At 42.8% G+C, this 16,287-nt stretch overlaps 1 protein-coding gene across 18 annotated transcripts in view; it reads right to left on the reverse strand.

Moving 5' to 3' along the window:
• The window catches only part of LOC127575471 (regulating synaptic membrane exocytosis protein 1-like), a 587,418-nt gene that overhangs the window by 286,446 nt on the left and 284,685 nt on the right, over window positions 1–16,287 (reverse strand). For 16 of the 18 annotated variants that reach the window (XM_052025399.1, XM_052025392.1, XM_052025387.1 and 13 more), the window contains one exon: window positions 602–930. In XM_052025399.1, the coding sequence (XP_051881359.1) occupies window positions 602–930 (329 nt within the window). Of the gene's footprint in view, window positions 1–601; window positions 931–14,096; window positions 14,117–14,692; window positions 14,949–16,287 lie in introns of those variants that run through there. The other 2 variants (XM_052025397.1, XM_052025398.1) reach the window with 2 other exon arrangements.

The following is a 16,287-nucleotide window of genomic DNA, read 5'->3' on the forward strand; positions in this document are numbered from 1 at the left end:
AGTTGACACTGACCCTCTTATTTCATGAAAATCAAACTGTTAATGAGCATTCTCTAAGGCATCATCAAAAAAAAATTCCTTGTGATTTTGCTGCTCTATCCCCCTCTCATTGTTTGGAGGCCCCTGTAGTGGGCTTTTAACTATAACCAAATGGATATTTTCTTGGGTGTCTCTCTGTCCTACACTACAGTGCCTCCCTAATGATTGCTCCCATCCTACCTCCTGTTTTTCCTTCCACACCTTTCCCAAAAACTTTATATCTGGCAATATTAAGCACCCAATCCTCTTTATTGCTGAGCAATTTTCCTGTTGCCATTAAATGATATTCCAATATGGCTATTAGTACTTGTAGCTCTCCAGCCTCATTCACCATACTTTGTGCGTGTCTATAGTCCCTGTAAATCTTTCTAGTCCACTTCTATCTCATATGATACCACATCCTTCTTGAGCACAAACAATCTAATCTTATTCTTTCTACTTCTCTATACTTATGGACATATTAAGCTGTGTGAAACTACTCCAGCTGCAACACATTGCACCAACATTGACCAATTGCTGATTCACAAAAGTGCAAAGTAGGTGTTAGTACTTCACAGGTTACCTCTCTCTAGGGGGTTCACTCCTAGATCTTGATGCAGACTGTTTCTGTTCAAAACCCATCTCTTGCCGAGCAAGTTCAGACACCCGAGTCTTGTCAGGCGGAGTAGCTTCTTGAGTCGCTATTACTGTACTTAAAGGAGTCTGGGAACGTGAACGCTCTTGCAGTCTTGCTTTCTTTTCCCTTGGTGCATCAGAACCACCACCTGTAGCTGTGTCACTCAGAGCTCCATCCTGACTGGACGGCTGTGGTGTTCCACTTCCAATGAACCACGCTTCTGATTTTGTAAGAATTTCCTGCTGTTTACGACATAAATTGCATACCCACATTACCTAGTCAAGACAAGAAAAGTAATTAAGTGATCAGGTCTCAGACTCTTCAAACTTAAATCTTCAATGTCTGCATGATTATCTTCTTATGCCATTTTACGTAATAGCTCAATAAGATTATTATCAGGTTAATTCAGATTATCATTCACAAAATGACCAGCGACTTGTACAACCACATCATGATTTCACAACTTCTATACTCAATACCCTAATTGATGAAGGCCAGTGTGCCAAAAGCTGTCTTCTCCCCCTTCTCTACCTGTGACTCCACTTTCAGGGAACCATGTACCTGAACTCCAAGGTCCCTCCATTCTACAACACTCCCCAGGGCCCTACCATTCACTGTGAAAATCCTACCTTGACTCGATTTTCCAAAATGCAACACCTCATACTTATCTGAATTAAACTCCGTTTGCCATTCCTCGGCCCACTTACTCAGCTGATCGCAATCCCTCTGTAATTTTTGATAACCTTCTTCACTGACCACTACACCACCTATTTTAGAGTCATCTGCAAACTTACTTACCACGTCGTCTACATTCTTATCCAAATTGTTGACATAGCTGACAAACAATGGGCCCAGCACTGACCCCTGAGGCACACCACTAGTTACAGACCTCCAATTCAAGAAACAACCTTCCACCATCACCCTCTGCATCCTACCATCAAGCCAAATGTACATACAATTAGTCCTAGGTTCTCCCTAGATTCCATGCGATCTCACCTTCCAGAGCAGTCCACCATGTGGAACTTTATCAAAGGCCTCAGTGAAGTCCACATAAAACATGTCTACTACCCTGCCCTCTTCGATATGATCTCCCATGCACAAAGTCATGCTGACTACCCCTAATCAACTTGTCTTGGTTGTATATCACATGCCTCAGAATCCTCTCCAGTAACTAACCTACCACAGATGTTAGACTTACTGGTCTATATTTAGAACATTGAACACGGAAGAGTACAACAGAGGAACAGGTTCACCGGCCCACAATGTTGTGCAAAACTAATTAAACTAGAAGTTAAAAGCCTACTAAACTAGTTCCTTCTGCCTACAGAAGATGATATACCTCCATTCTCTGCAAATCCATGTGCCTATCGAAGAGCCTCTCAAACGCCTCTATCATACTTGCCTCCATTACCACCCCTGGCAACGCATTCCAGGCACTCACCACCACTCTTTGTGTAAAATTATTTTTACACAGTAAACACAAAACAGTTCACATAAAAGTAAAACCCACCACCCTGCACATCTCCTCTGAACTTACCCCCACGCACCTTAAATGCATGCCCTCTAGTATTAAACATTTCGACCACGGAAAAAAGATACTGGCTGTCTACCTGTGCCCCACATAATTTTATAAATTTCTATCAGATCTCCCATCAGCCTCCGCCACTCCAGAGAAAACAACCTAAGTTTGTCCAACCTCTCCTCATAGCAGATACCTAATCCAGGCAGCATCCTGGTAAACCTCTTCTGCACCCTCTCCAAAGCCTCCACATCCTTCCTCTAATGGGGTGACCAGAATTTAATGCAATACTCCAGATGCAGCCTAACCAGAGTTTTATAAGGCTGCAATGTAATGTCCTGACTCTTGAACTCAGTGCCTCAACTAATAAAGGCACACATGCCATACGCCTTCTTTACTATGCTATCAGCTTGTGCAGCCACTTTAAGGGAGCTATAGACTTGGACCCCAAGATCCCTCTGTACAACAACACTGTTAAGGGTCCTGCCATTAACTGTGTACTATCCCTTTACATTAGATCTCCCAAAGTGCAGCACCTCACATTTCGCCGGATTAAACCCCATCTGCTATTTCTCCACCATATCTGCAACTGATCTATATCCCGCTGTATCCTTTGGCAATCTTCTACACTATCCACAATGCCACCAACCTTTGTAATTTCCCCAGTTCCAAGGTCTTCATGTCTTTCTCCACGGGAAAAACAGAGGAGAAATATTCATGGAGCACCTTGCCCATCTCCTGCGGCTCCACACATAGATGTCCACTTTGGTCTCTGAGGGGCCCCATTCTCTCTCTAGTTATTCATTTTCCTTTAATATACTTATAAAATCTCTTTGGATTTTCCTTAATCTTCTCTGCCAAGGCTATCACATACCCTGTTTCTGCCCTTCTGATTTCCTTCTTGAGTACACTCCTACAACCTCTATACTCCTCCAGGGATTCACTTGATCCCAGCTGCCTGTACATGATGGATGCCTCTTTATCCAGAAAAATAAAGTAAGGTCACTCTCTCAATTGCATTTCACTGACAAAGCTGTGGTTGCTGGTTAAAGCATGTCCATTTTCCTAAAACTGGGCTTAAATTTGGACTGCAGCTAATGAAACAAAAGAAAGCCAGGCACACTCCTCCAAATACACAAAATTACTGAGGGATCATCCACTGAGGCTTTATGGATGGAATAGAGAAATAAGAAGGAGATGATTACATTGTTAGGATTGTACTATAGGCTCTTAATAGTCAATGGGATTTAGAGGAACAAATATGCAAGGAGATTGCAGAAAGCTGCAAGAATAACAGGGGTTTATAATCAGGGATTTTAACTTTTCTAACATAGACTGGGACTGCTATAGTGCTCAGGGCTTAGATGTCATGGAAAGTTTCCTCACACAATATATTGAAGACCCTACCAGGGAGAGGGCAGAGCTTGACCTACTCTTGGGAAATGGGGCAGAACAAATGACTGAGGTATCAGTGGGTAGCACTTTGGGACCAGTGACCATAGTTTTATTAGTTTTAAATCAGTTATGGAAGGGAACAGGTCTGGTCCACAAATTAAAGTTCTAAATTGGGATGAGGCAAATTTTGATGGTTTTAGACAGGAACTTGCAAAAGTTGATTGGAGTAGGTTGTTTTCAGTCAAAGGGGCATCTGGCAAGTGGGAGGATTTTAAGAGTGAGATATCGAGAGTTCAAGGTTTGCATGTTCCTGTTAGCACAAGGCTGGCAGGAGTAGGGAACCCTGGATGACAAGGGATATTGAAGTTCTGATCAGGAAAAAGAAGGCAGCATGGGTCAGATATAGGCAGCGGGGATCAAGTGAATCCCAGGAGGAGTATAGGGGATGCAGGTGTATACTTAAGGGGGCATGTGATAGCTTTGGCAGCGAAGATTAAGGAGGCTCCAAAGAGATTTTATAAGTATATTAATGGAAAAAAGATTAACTAGAGAGAGAATAGGGACCCTCAAAGACCAAAGTGGACATCTTTGTGTGGAACCACAGGACATAGGTGAGGTCCTCAATGAGTAGTGCTCACCTGTTCTTACTGTGGAGAAAGACATGAAGGCTTTGGACCTTGAGATAGTTAACGGGGGAGGTCTTGGCGATAGTCCACATTACAGCAGAGAAGGTGCTGGATGTCTTAAAAGGTATGTAGGTAGACAAATCCCCAGGGCCAGACCAGACATGTCCAAGAACACCATGGGAGACTAGAGAAGAAATTGCAGGAGCTCTGGCTGAGATATACGCATCATCGTTAGCCGCGGGTGAAGTGCTAGAAGACTGGAGGGTGGCTAATGTTGTGCTTTTACTTAAAAAGGACTGCAAAGAAAGACCTGGGAACCATAGACCAGTAAGCCTAATACCTAAGATATACAAGCATTTGGAAAGATGGGGGTTGATTAGGGATAGTCAGCATGGCTATATGCATGGGAGATCATGTCTCACAAATTTGACTGTGTTTTCTTAAGAAGTAATCAAGAAGGTAGATGCGGGGCAGGGTGGTAGACGTGGTCTCTACAGATTTCGTAAGGCCTTTGATAAGGTTCCGCATGGGAGGCTGCTATGGAAAGTTAGATTGCATGGGATCCAGGGAGAGCTACCTAATTGGAAGCAGAATTGGCTTGATGGTGGGAAGCAGAGGGTGATGGTGGAAGGTCATCTATCGGATTGGAGGTCCATGACTAATGGTGTTGCTCAGGGCTCGGTGCTGGACCCATTGCTATTTGTCATCTATATCAATGATCTGGATGAGAATGTACAAGGTATGGTTAGTTGTTTTGCAGATGACACTAAAATAGGTGGTGTCATTGACAGTGAAGATGATTATCAGGATTTACAGAGGGATCTTGATCAGCTGACTAAGTCAAGAAATGGCAAATGAAGTTTAATTTGGTTAAGTGCGAGATGTTGCTTTTTGGAAAGACAAACAAGGGTAGGACTTTCACAATGAATGGTAGGGCTCCGGGAGGGTTGTAGAACAGAGGGACCTTGGAGCATATAGTTCCCTGAAAGTGGTGTCACACACAGGGTGGTGAAGAAGGCTTTTGGCACACTGGCCTTCATCAGTCAGGGCACTGAGTAGAGAAGATGGGACGTTATGTTGCAGTTGTACAAGACGTTGGTGGGGCCACATTTGGAATACTGTGTTCAGTTTTGGTCATTGTACTATAGGAAAGATATAGGACATTGCCAGGACTCGAGGGACTGAGTTATGGAGAGAGGTAGAGCAGGTTAGGTCTTTTTCAGTGGAGCGTAGGAGAATGAGGGCTGATCTTACTGAGGTGTATAAAATTATGAAGGGCATAGAGAGAGGAATGTGCACAGTCTTTTTCCCAGGCGTGAGGAATCAAGAAGTAGAGGGCAAGGTTTAAGGTGAGGGGGAGATATTTAAAAGGAACCTGAGGGCAACTTTTTCACCCAGAGAGCAGTCAGTGTATGGAATGAGCTGCCAAAGGAAGTGGTTGAAACAGGTACATTAACAACATTTAAAAGGTACTTGGGCAGGTCAACGTATAGGAAAGGTTTAGAGGGATATGGGCCAAAGGCGGGCAAATGGGACTAGCTTAGATGACAGTCTTGGTCGACATGGTCCAGTTGGGCTGAAGGGCCTGTTTCCGTGCTGTATGGCTATGACTCTATGACACGAAGTGACATCTACTTTTGCAGGAAAAGTGAAAAATATATTGTATATTTTGTATATTGAAATGGTAATACATTACAGAACTGAGATGCAGAGAGATCTGGGTGTCCTTGTGGAATCTTTTTTTCCTTGATGGGCAACTGAATACAAAAGGGGAATTGAATATAAAAGTAGAGAGGGTATGCTTCAGGTAAATAGGGCACTGGTGAGACTGCATCTGAGTCTCCTTATATGAGGGGTGTGACTGCATTGGAAGTAGTTCTGAGAAGTTTTAATAGACTGGAATGGGAGGATTGCCTGATGAGGAAAAGTTGGACAGGTTAGGCTTGTATCTATTAGACTTTAAATGAGTGAGAGGGTTTTAGAGTGAACCACGAAAGATTCTGAGGGGCTTTAACAGGGTGGATGTGAAGAAGATGCTTCCACTTCTGGAGAACCTAAAACTGTGAGCTACTGTTTAAAAATAAGAGAATGTTCATTTATCTGTCTCCTTCCCTCAGAAATAGTCTGTATATCACGGTTAGGACCATGCAATTAAATTGTTTACACAGCACAAATGTAAACTGTAAAATGGTCCAAAACGTGAACCAAGCCATCTTTCATGTGAACAAACATCTCGATTCATATGGCAGTTAATTGGAAATGTGCAGAAAGAATTAAATCATTTCATCTGAAACTTTACACTGTCACAACTAAAATTTTTGCTAACTTACCATGTCATGCATGCATTATAACAACAAACACACATAGAACATAGAACAGTACAGCACAGGAACAGGCCCTTCAGTCCTGATGTCTGCGCCGAACATAATACTGAATTAAACTCAATCTCTTCTCTCTGCACATAATGCATATCCCTCCATCCCTGCATATTCATGTGTCTATCTGATAGCCTCTTAAATGCCACTATCATAGCTGCTGCAAAATCTCTAATTTTTGAGTGCATTTAATGTTCCACGTTGCTTCATAGGAACGCTATCAAATAAAATCGGCACAAAGTTACATAAGGGGATTTTAGACCAATCAAATATTTGGTTATTGAAAGAGTTTGCAAGGATTGTCTAAAAGGAGGGAAATCATAGAATATTTACAGCACAGAAGACCATTCAGTCAATCAAGTATGTGCCGGTAACAGAACCGTCCAGCTGCATCCAGCCTTTCAGCTAAAGGTCCATCGCCTTTCAGGGTACAGCTCTTCAAGTACTCTTCCAACAAATGTACAGATGTGTTGAGGGTTTCTGCCTCTAACATCTTCATAGGCAGTGAGTTCCAGGCCAACACCATCCTTCTGGGTGAAAGAAGCTCTTGCCTCATCTCCTCTCCAATCCTCTAACCAATGCCTCCTGGATTTGAACCTCTCTACTCAGAGAAGGTGATCCCTTCTATGGAAGTAAATTGGTTTATTATTGTCACATGTACCAAGGTACAGTGAAAAACTTTGTATTGAATGCCATCTATACAGATCATTTCATCACATCAGTGCTTTGAGGTAAGGGAAAACAATAACAGAATGCAGAAGCTAGTGTTACAGTTACTGAGAAAGTGCAGTGCAGGCAGACAATAAGGTGCAAGGCCATGACGAGGTAGATTCTGAGGTCAAGAGTCCACCTTATCATACTAGGGGACCATTCAATAGTCTTATAATAGCGGTATAGAAGTTGTCCTTGAGCCTGGCGGCACGTACTTTCAGGCTTTTGTATCTTCTGCCTGATGGGAGTGGGGGGAGAAGAGAGAATGTCTGGGGTGGGTGAGATCTTTGATTATGAAAGGTGAGGTTCAGGGAAAGATGTTCGCACCTCCTCAAGCCTTGGCAGCTCAGGTACAGATGTTTATCTTGGGCAATGACAATGCAAATTACACAAGAGACTAGGACTGGCAAGGAGGATTACAGAGGAAGAAAGTGTGAAGCCATGCAGGATTTGAAAACAGGACAGAGAAGTTAAAAAACTGAAACATGGTTTAAACAGAAACTGATGATGGTCAGCAAGAATAGAAGTGCTGAGTGATCTGGATTTGATGATCATCAGGATATGTCATGTCACAAATGAGTTGTTGGTTGGGATGTCAACTCTATAAGACCACACTTGGAGTATTATGTGCAGTTCTGGTTGACCAGCGATAGAAAGGATGTCATTAACCTGGAAAGGATGCAGAAAAGATTCACGGGGATGTTACTGGGACTGGAGAGCTTGAGCTATAAAAAGAGGCTGGAACTTTCCCCTGGAGTGTAAGAAGCCAAGGGGTGATCTTTTAGAGGTATATAAAATCATGACGGGCGTAGATAAGGTGAATGGTCACAGTCTTTTTCCTGGGGTAGGGGAGTCTAAAACTAGAGGGCATAGATTTAAGGTGAGAGGGGAAAGATTTAAAAGGGACCCAAGGGGCAACCTTTTCACACAGAGGATGACAGATATATGGAACGAACTGCCAGAGAAAGCTGTAGAGGCAGGTACATTTACAATGTTGAGAAGACATTTAAACAGGTACATAGATAGGAAATATTTAGAGGGATATGGGCTGGCAAATGGGACTAGCTCAGATGAACAACTTGGTCAGCATGGACAAGTTGGGCTGAAGGGCCTGTTCCATCCTATATGACTCTGATATGAAATTTGGATGAGGGCGAGATATATGGGAGTCAGTCCAAGGGAATTGGAGTCTGTAGGTTCCCTTGTATTGCTGCTGCAGAAGCAAAAAAGGACAGAACATAGAACATTACAGCACAGTACAGGCCCTTCGGCCCACGATGTTGTGCGACATTTTATCCTGCTCTAAGATCTATCTAACCCTTCCCTCCAACACAGCCCTCCATTTTTCTGTCATTCATGTGTCTATCTAAGAGTGTCTTAAAATGTCCCTAATGTATCTGCCTCTACCACCTCTGCCGGCAGTGTGTTCCACACAACCACTATTCTCTGTGTAAACAAACTTACCTCTGATATCCCCCCCCCCCCAAACCTTCCTCCAATCACTGTAAAATTATGCCCCCTCATGTTAGCCATTTTCGTCCTGGGAAAAAGTCTCTGACTGTCCACTTGATCTAGGCCTCTTATCATCTTGTTCACCTGTATCAAGTCACCTCTTTTCCTGCTTCTCTCCAAAGAGACAAACCCTAGCTCACTCAACCTATCCTCATAAGCATGCTCTCCAATCCAGAGAGCATCCTGGTAAATCTCCTCTGCACCCTCTCTAAAGTTTCCACATCCTTCCTATAATGAGGTGACCAGAAATTTACACAATACTCCAGGTGTGGTCTAACTAGAGTTTTATAGCTGCAACATTACCTGGCAACTCTTGAACTCAGTTACCCTGGCTAATGAAGGCCAACACACCAAACGCCTTCTTAATAACCCTATCAACCTGCGCAGCAACTTTGAGGGATCTATGGACATGGACCCCAAGATCCCTCTGTTCCTCCACACTGCTAGGAGTCCTGTCATTATTCCGCCTTCAAATTCGATCTTCCAAACTGTATCACTTCAGTTTTCCAGGTTGAACTCCATCTGCCACTTCTTAGCCCAGCTCTGCATCCTATCAATGTCCTGTTGTAACCTGCAACAACCTTCTACACTATCCACAACACAACCAATGTTCGTGCCATCTGCAAACTTACTAACCCACCCTCCCATACCCTCATCCAAGTCATTTATAAAAATCACAAAGAGCAGGAGTCCCAGAACAGATCCAAGCAGAACACCATGGATCACCGACCTCTAGTCAGAATAGTCTCCGTCTACAACCACCCTCTGTCTTCTAAGGATGAGCCAATTCTGAATCCACACTGCCAATTTTTCCCTGGATCCCATGCCTCATGACTTTCTGAATGAGCCTTCCATGTGGAACCTTATCAAATGCCTTACTAAAATCCACGTACACCACATACACTGCTCCACCTTCATCAATATGCTTTGTCACATCCTCAAAGAATTCAATCAGGCTCGTGAGGTACAACCTGCCCCTCACAAAGCCTTTTTTAAAGAGAGCAATAAAAATTAAAGAGAGAGCAAAACCAGAATGTCCTTAGGTGAAGGCAACAACTGTCAACCCAAGAGTAGTGTCTGCTACAGTGGCATATCATTGTCAAAAACATACTGCACTTAAGTTCACTTAGTCCACTTAGTATACTTACACTTGCATACACTACACTGCTTCTTTAAACAAAAACTCACTAAAACCAACAACTATTTATATGCATGAAATTATACAGCTGGTTGTTATAACAATATACAGTTATTTATTCAACCAACTATTTATTCTCATCTCTGTTCATTAACTCTGTACTGCAAGTTGACCGACACCTCTGAATTAATAAGCGAGCTGCTGGAGGAAGTCTGCGGGTCAGGCAGCATCTGTGGAGGGAAATGGACAGTCGATGTTACAGGTTGGGACCCTTGAGCCAGACCTCTAAAGTACCCGTTCCAGGCACCATTTATTCCGGAAAATCACTTCCTCAGGCGATCCTCGTGCACCTCCTGTTCTGTAACTGTTGCCTTGATACAACGACTCGATTACAATTGTTTCCATGACAGTATTAGAACATAGTACAGTACAGTAAAGGAACAGGCCCTTCGGCCCATGATGTTGTGCTGACCTAATTAAACTGGTAATAAAATGCCTACCTAAACTAATCCCTTCTGCCAACACAACGTCTATATTCCTCCATTCTCTGCACATTCATGTGCCTATCTAAGAGCCTCTTGAACACCTCTATCATATTTGCCTCCACCACCACCCCTGACAGTGCTTTGCAGGCACCTGCCACTTTCTGTGTAAAAAAAACATACCCCGCACATCTCCTTTAAACTTACCCCTTCTCACCTCCAATGCATGCCCTCATGTATTAGACATTTCAACCCAGGGGAAAAAGATACTGGTTGTCTACTCTATGGCTCTTATAATTTTATAAACCTCTATCAGGTTTCCCCTCAGCCTCCACCACTCCGGAGAAAAGAACCTAAGTTTGTCCAACCTATCCTCATAGTATATGCCCTCTAATCCAGGCAGCATCCTGGTAAACCTCCTCTGCACCCTCTCCAAAGCCTCCACATCCTTCTTATAATGAGGCGACCAGAATTTAATGCAATACTCTAGATACAGCCTGACTATAGTTTTATAAAGCTGCAACGTAACTTCCCAACTCTTGAACTCAATGCCTCGACCAATAAAGGCAAGCATACCATACACCTTCTTTAACACCCTGTGCAACCACTTTCAGGGAGCTATGGACTTGGACCCCAAGGTCCCTCTGCACATCATCATTGTTAAGGGTCCGGCCATTAACAGTGTACTGTCCCTTTACATTTGATCTCCCAAAGAGCAACACCACACAATTGGCCAGAGTAAAATCCATCTGCCATTTCTCTGCCCATATCTGCAACCGATCTATTTCCTGCTGTATCCTTTGGCCTTCTTCTGCACTATTCACAACACCATCCATCTTCGTATCATCTGCAAACTTGCTAACCCACCTATCTACATTTTCATCCAGACCATTTATATGTATCACAAACAGCAGAGGTCCCAGTACGGATCCCTGTGGAACACCACTAGTCATGGACCTCCAGCCAGAATAAGTCCCATCAACCACTACCCTGTCTCCTATGGGCAAGTTAATTCTGAATCCAAATGGCCAAGTTACCATGGATCCCAAGCATCTAAATCTTCTGGATGAGCCTACCATGAGAGACCTTGTCAAACGCTGTATGATAATCCATGTAGACAACATCCACAGCTCTACCTTCATCAATCAGCTTCATCACCTCAAAATCAATCAAGCTGGTAAGACACAATCTGCCTCGCACAAAGTCATGCTGACTGTCCCTAATTAGGCTATGGTTTTCCAAATGGTCATCAATCTTATCCCTAAGAATACTCTCCAATGGCTTCCCTACCACTAATTTGAGACTCACCGATCTATATTGAGGTCGGTCTGTCCGTAACCGCGATCTACATCTCCCCATTGCCAGTCACTTCAACTCCCCCTCTCACACTATCACTGATATGACAGTCCTTGGCCTCCTCCATTGCCAGGAGAATTCCAAGCGCAAACTGGAGGAACAGCATCTCCTTTTCCATCTTGGAATCTTGCAGCCTAATGGCATCAACAGTGAATTCCCCCACTTTAAGTAATCCCCACACCTCCTACCCACCCCCCTCCCCCCCCACCATGCTTCTTTTCTTCCCTTTCCTAGCCTCACTTTTTTCTACCCCTTTTTTCCCTTTCACTCCTTACCTTTGACTCAACAACCACCCCCCCCCCCCCCCCCCGGTGGATCTGCTCTCCCCACCTCCCCCGTACCTGCCTATCACTATCTCTTACCTGCATCTACCTATCACCACCTTGTGCCCAGCCCACCTCCCCTCTTTTATCCACCTTTGACTGCTCTGCTTTTCCCTCCTATATATTGGGCTTTCCCTTTTCCTATCTTCACTCCTGAAGAAGGGTCCTGACCGGAAACGTTGACCACCTGCTTTTCTCCACTGATGCTGCCTGGCCTGCTGAGTTCCTCCAGAATCATAGTGTTTTTCATCTAGATTCCAGCATCTACAGTACTTTATTTCTCTAGTCTCACCACCTATGTTATTTATTCACCATCTCCTTTCTGTCACATCCATGCACTGAACCTTCCTCATAAAACTTAACTCCAATGATTCATCAAAAACCATGGTACAGTAATCATGATTATACATTTCATTTGCTACATTACTGAACAGCATGAAATCAGTTGCAACAATCAGTCATTGGATTGTTTCATACTTGTGCCTGTGCTTTCATATCGCTTTCCACACCAGACCCTTCCTCTTCCCTGCTCTCAGTTTGAAGTCATAAAGTCATCACCCTGGTCCTTCCCCTTCCAGGTCATCTTCCATAATAACTTGAGGAATATATGGCATCAGGGAACTGAGTGAACGGGAAAGATAGAGGGCATCAGGGACTCGAAGAAACAGGATGGAAAGAGGGCATCAAGGGCAGGGATAAAGACTTTGGGGATCTGAAGAAATGGGACAGAAAGGGGAAATTATAGACCCGAGTGAACAGGAGAAGAGGCAGCAGAAAACAGAGTAAACAGGGGGAATGGAGGGCCTCAGGGACTCAAGTAAACTGGAGGGATGTGTAAACAGGGGCACATGCAGAAGAGAGTGCTATGTCTGGGAACAGATTGAGCTTGTTATCTCCTGATTCAATCAGATTTAAGGTGAGGGACTGAGAAGGAGTGTGATTTAGACTAGGTGAATTCAATGTTTAACCAGATACAGAAGAGTTACAAAGATTTGCAAAGCCTGGATTTATGTATAGGGAGTGTAAGGAGGAAATGAAGTAATGAAATTTAAATTAACAAGTCCTGATAATTCAAAGCATGGAGGAGTGAAAATCTATAGTCACAATTGCTGATTAGTGATGCCAGGAAGATTTTTTGGTATCAGCTCTTGCTTGGAAGAGATATGAAGTTGGATGAGAAAGGTTTGAACGAGCAGATATTTCGAGAAGGTGAGGTGAGTCAGGGAGGGGATCAGGGAGAGGTACCATGCCAAATGGAGCATTGTGGTGCGAGATGGTTGTAGTAGGGGCGATTACAGAAGATAAGAACCTACCTTGAGGAAGATATCACCATACTTCCGGCAGTACCCCAAATGGGGATGCATCCTCTAATATTGCTGCACATGGCCTCAAGAGAAAAATTGCTTTGTAGCAAAATCTCAGACTTGCAATGCTAATATTTATACTGATATTTTTCACATCTTATGTTCTACATTTACCCCTACTTACATTGTTTACATTTATCTCTACTCTGACCCCAACAAAAACCTAAGTTCTCACCTGCTACATAGTGGTCCTGGATGTAGAAGCTGATCAGACAAATTGATTTTTGATCGCTGATACTTTTCCTACCTGGACATCTTCACGTGCATTGAATAACTTTAAAGGAAATTAATCTTCAATTTATACAGGGCTATTTAAATTCTGGGTCAGTTGATATCAGGAACCTTTCAACAGTAAGTCTGGCTTAAAAATTAAATACTGTTATTTAAGGTAAAAATTGATACCCCAACTGCCCGTTTCACAACCTAGACATCAGCTGAAAGTAGTCCAATATCGATTCTCATCTCCTATTTTGGCTTATTTCACAATTACATAATAATTTCATTCTCTATTAAGTAGCAAAATCGTTTTCAATTGTTATAGTACCTGGCGTCTGCAATACAATTGACACATTTATCAACCAAGGAAATCTGTACCCCAAGAAAACACAGCACTAACAATAAATACAGCCCTTATACTCACACAGCAACTGCAAACAAAACCACAAATGAACTTCTCGTCTTTGCAATTCAAAGCTGCTTGTTCAGCAGACAACAATCTCTGAACTAAGGCAGTTCCAAGTGTTAACTGCTCTTTGGTCTCCAAGAAAAGAATAATTTCTGAGAAATATACAAAACGCACCAAACATTTCATTAGTTGTGCTTGTGCCCAATGATCAGACCAGAGTTTAATTTTAATTATTTGGATTCTGTCCAAACTAATCCAAATTTAGAATAACAATCCACAGATGTCAGGTTACCCAACACAAACGGTCTGGTGAAGGATTAAGAGGATCTAATTTTGCTTTTACTTTTTACATTACCCAAATGCAGCATAATGGATGATGAAAATGTTTTCAAAATCCTTATCTCTAAAGGATTACTAAATACTTTTACCCCAGCTGATCTGATGTAAATTAAAGTACACCATTTTCAGACAAAACACGAACATACATTTGAAAAAAATGCAAATTAACAAATGTTTACAAACGAATAGCATTGAGGCTCAGAAATTAATGTTGAACTGCATTTGTGGAAGGCCCTTTGACACCTTAATAAGGTATTTAATGAGCATCTTACCTACTCAGATGGGAAAAGTCTCAGGTTCCACCCTCATATTCTGACCTCACTCTGAGTTGCAATACAAACACAATTAATTTGGCTTCAATGCCGCTGGATTAGGAAGGAGAAAAAAAAAGCTTGTGGTCCTGTCCAGCTGCTGGTTTTTCTCCGTGCTGGGAATCTAACATGTGTGAAGAGAGATTAGGTTCACCTGAGATGGCCCATGTAGTTGCAAATCTAACCCATATCCCTAACCCAGTCACTCATTTAGGAACAAGTAGATTTCTGGCTAGCCCTTGCCACAGTAGACAAGAATACTTTAGCTGTTGATTTTTCAGTCTGGCTTCTCCCCAGCCTAGTAGAGAGTTGATTGGCCAGTCTGGTGCTCTCAACAAGGAACAACAACAGGGAGTTTGTGATTTCGGACTAATGTGCCAGAAGCTCCATCGCATGGAGCAGTTTTTTTTACACCCTTAGCGTTAACATTTCTTTTGTAAATTGCATATTTTAGTGTGCCATGCACAGCGTATAAAATGCTCACTCCATAGAGTGCAGAGATAACATCGATCGTGTTGCAATTCCGCATATTTGTAATCTGTCCTACCACAGTGAAATTGGTTAATGTACATAATACAGCACACCCAGGAGAAAAAAGACCTAAAAGCAGGGCCTCCATGCTGGAGGTTGTAAGACAAGTGTTGGAACTGTTCTGCTTGAAACATGGTGTGAGCGCAGGTATGCAGTTGCAGGTTGCTGAAATGTTAATCCATTCACTGTCTTTAGAACATAGAACAGTACAGCACAGGAACAGGCCCTTCAGTCTACTGTGTCTGCACTGACTATGATGCTTTGACTACGTGTGTGAGCTCATTAAAATAACATTGGGATTAGTGCCTGGGGCTTTTTCTCCTGGCATTCACCTCTCATTGTCATGTCACTTAACCAAGGATTTCCAGACACCCGACCCACTCACATTTAGAGGAGTTTCCCCCACCCAAATCATTCCATAATAGTTTGCACTGAGCACTCTGCACAAAATTCCACTCTGTAGAACCTCACAACACAGGAGGCCATTCAGACCATTTTACATATGCATCCACTTCATCACAACTGGAGCAACACCCCCATAATCCTGCAATCAGTCCCACTTGACCCCATCCTCCCCACAGTTCTGTAATTTTTTTTACTTGTACCCAGCTTTTTTTTGAAAGAAACAAGTGAATCTGCCTCCATTATTACCTTGGCAATGCATTCTGGGCTCCAAATATTTGCTGTGTAAAAAAAAGTTTTCTTCATGCTAGTTTCAGTTCTTTTGCCAATCACCTTCATTCAATGTACACTGGTTCTTGACCGCTGTGATAATGGGAATAACTTTTCTCTATCTACTTGATCCACAACTCCCATGATTTTAAATACCTTTATCAGGTCCTCTTGCAATCGCTTCTAATAAAAAGAACAATTCTAGCACCTCCAGCTGTATAAATGGAATTATTTCAGTAAATCTCTCCTGCATCCTCTCTAAATCCTAAACACTGTTCTGTAGCCTAGAGTGTTATACTCTAAATACTGGAAAGGTGGGACAAGTTTAAAAAACCTGAACTGGCAATATTCAT

Source organism: Pristis pectinata, chromosome 10 (genome assembly GCF_009764475.1).
Source record: "Pristis pectinata isolate sPriPec2 chromosome 10, sPriPec2.1.pri, whole genome shotgun sequence".
NCBI classification, from domain to species: Eukaryota; Metazoa; Chordata; class Chondrichthyes; order Rhinopristiformes; family Pristidae; genus Pristis; species Pristis pectinata.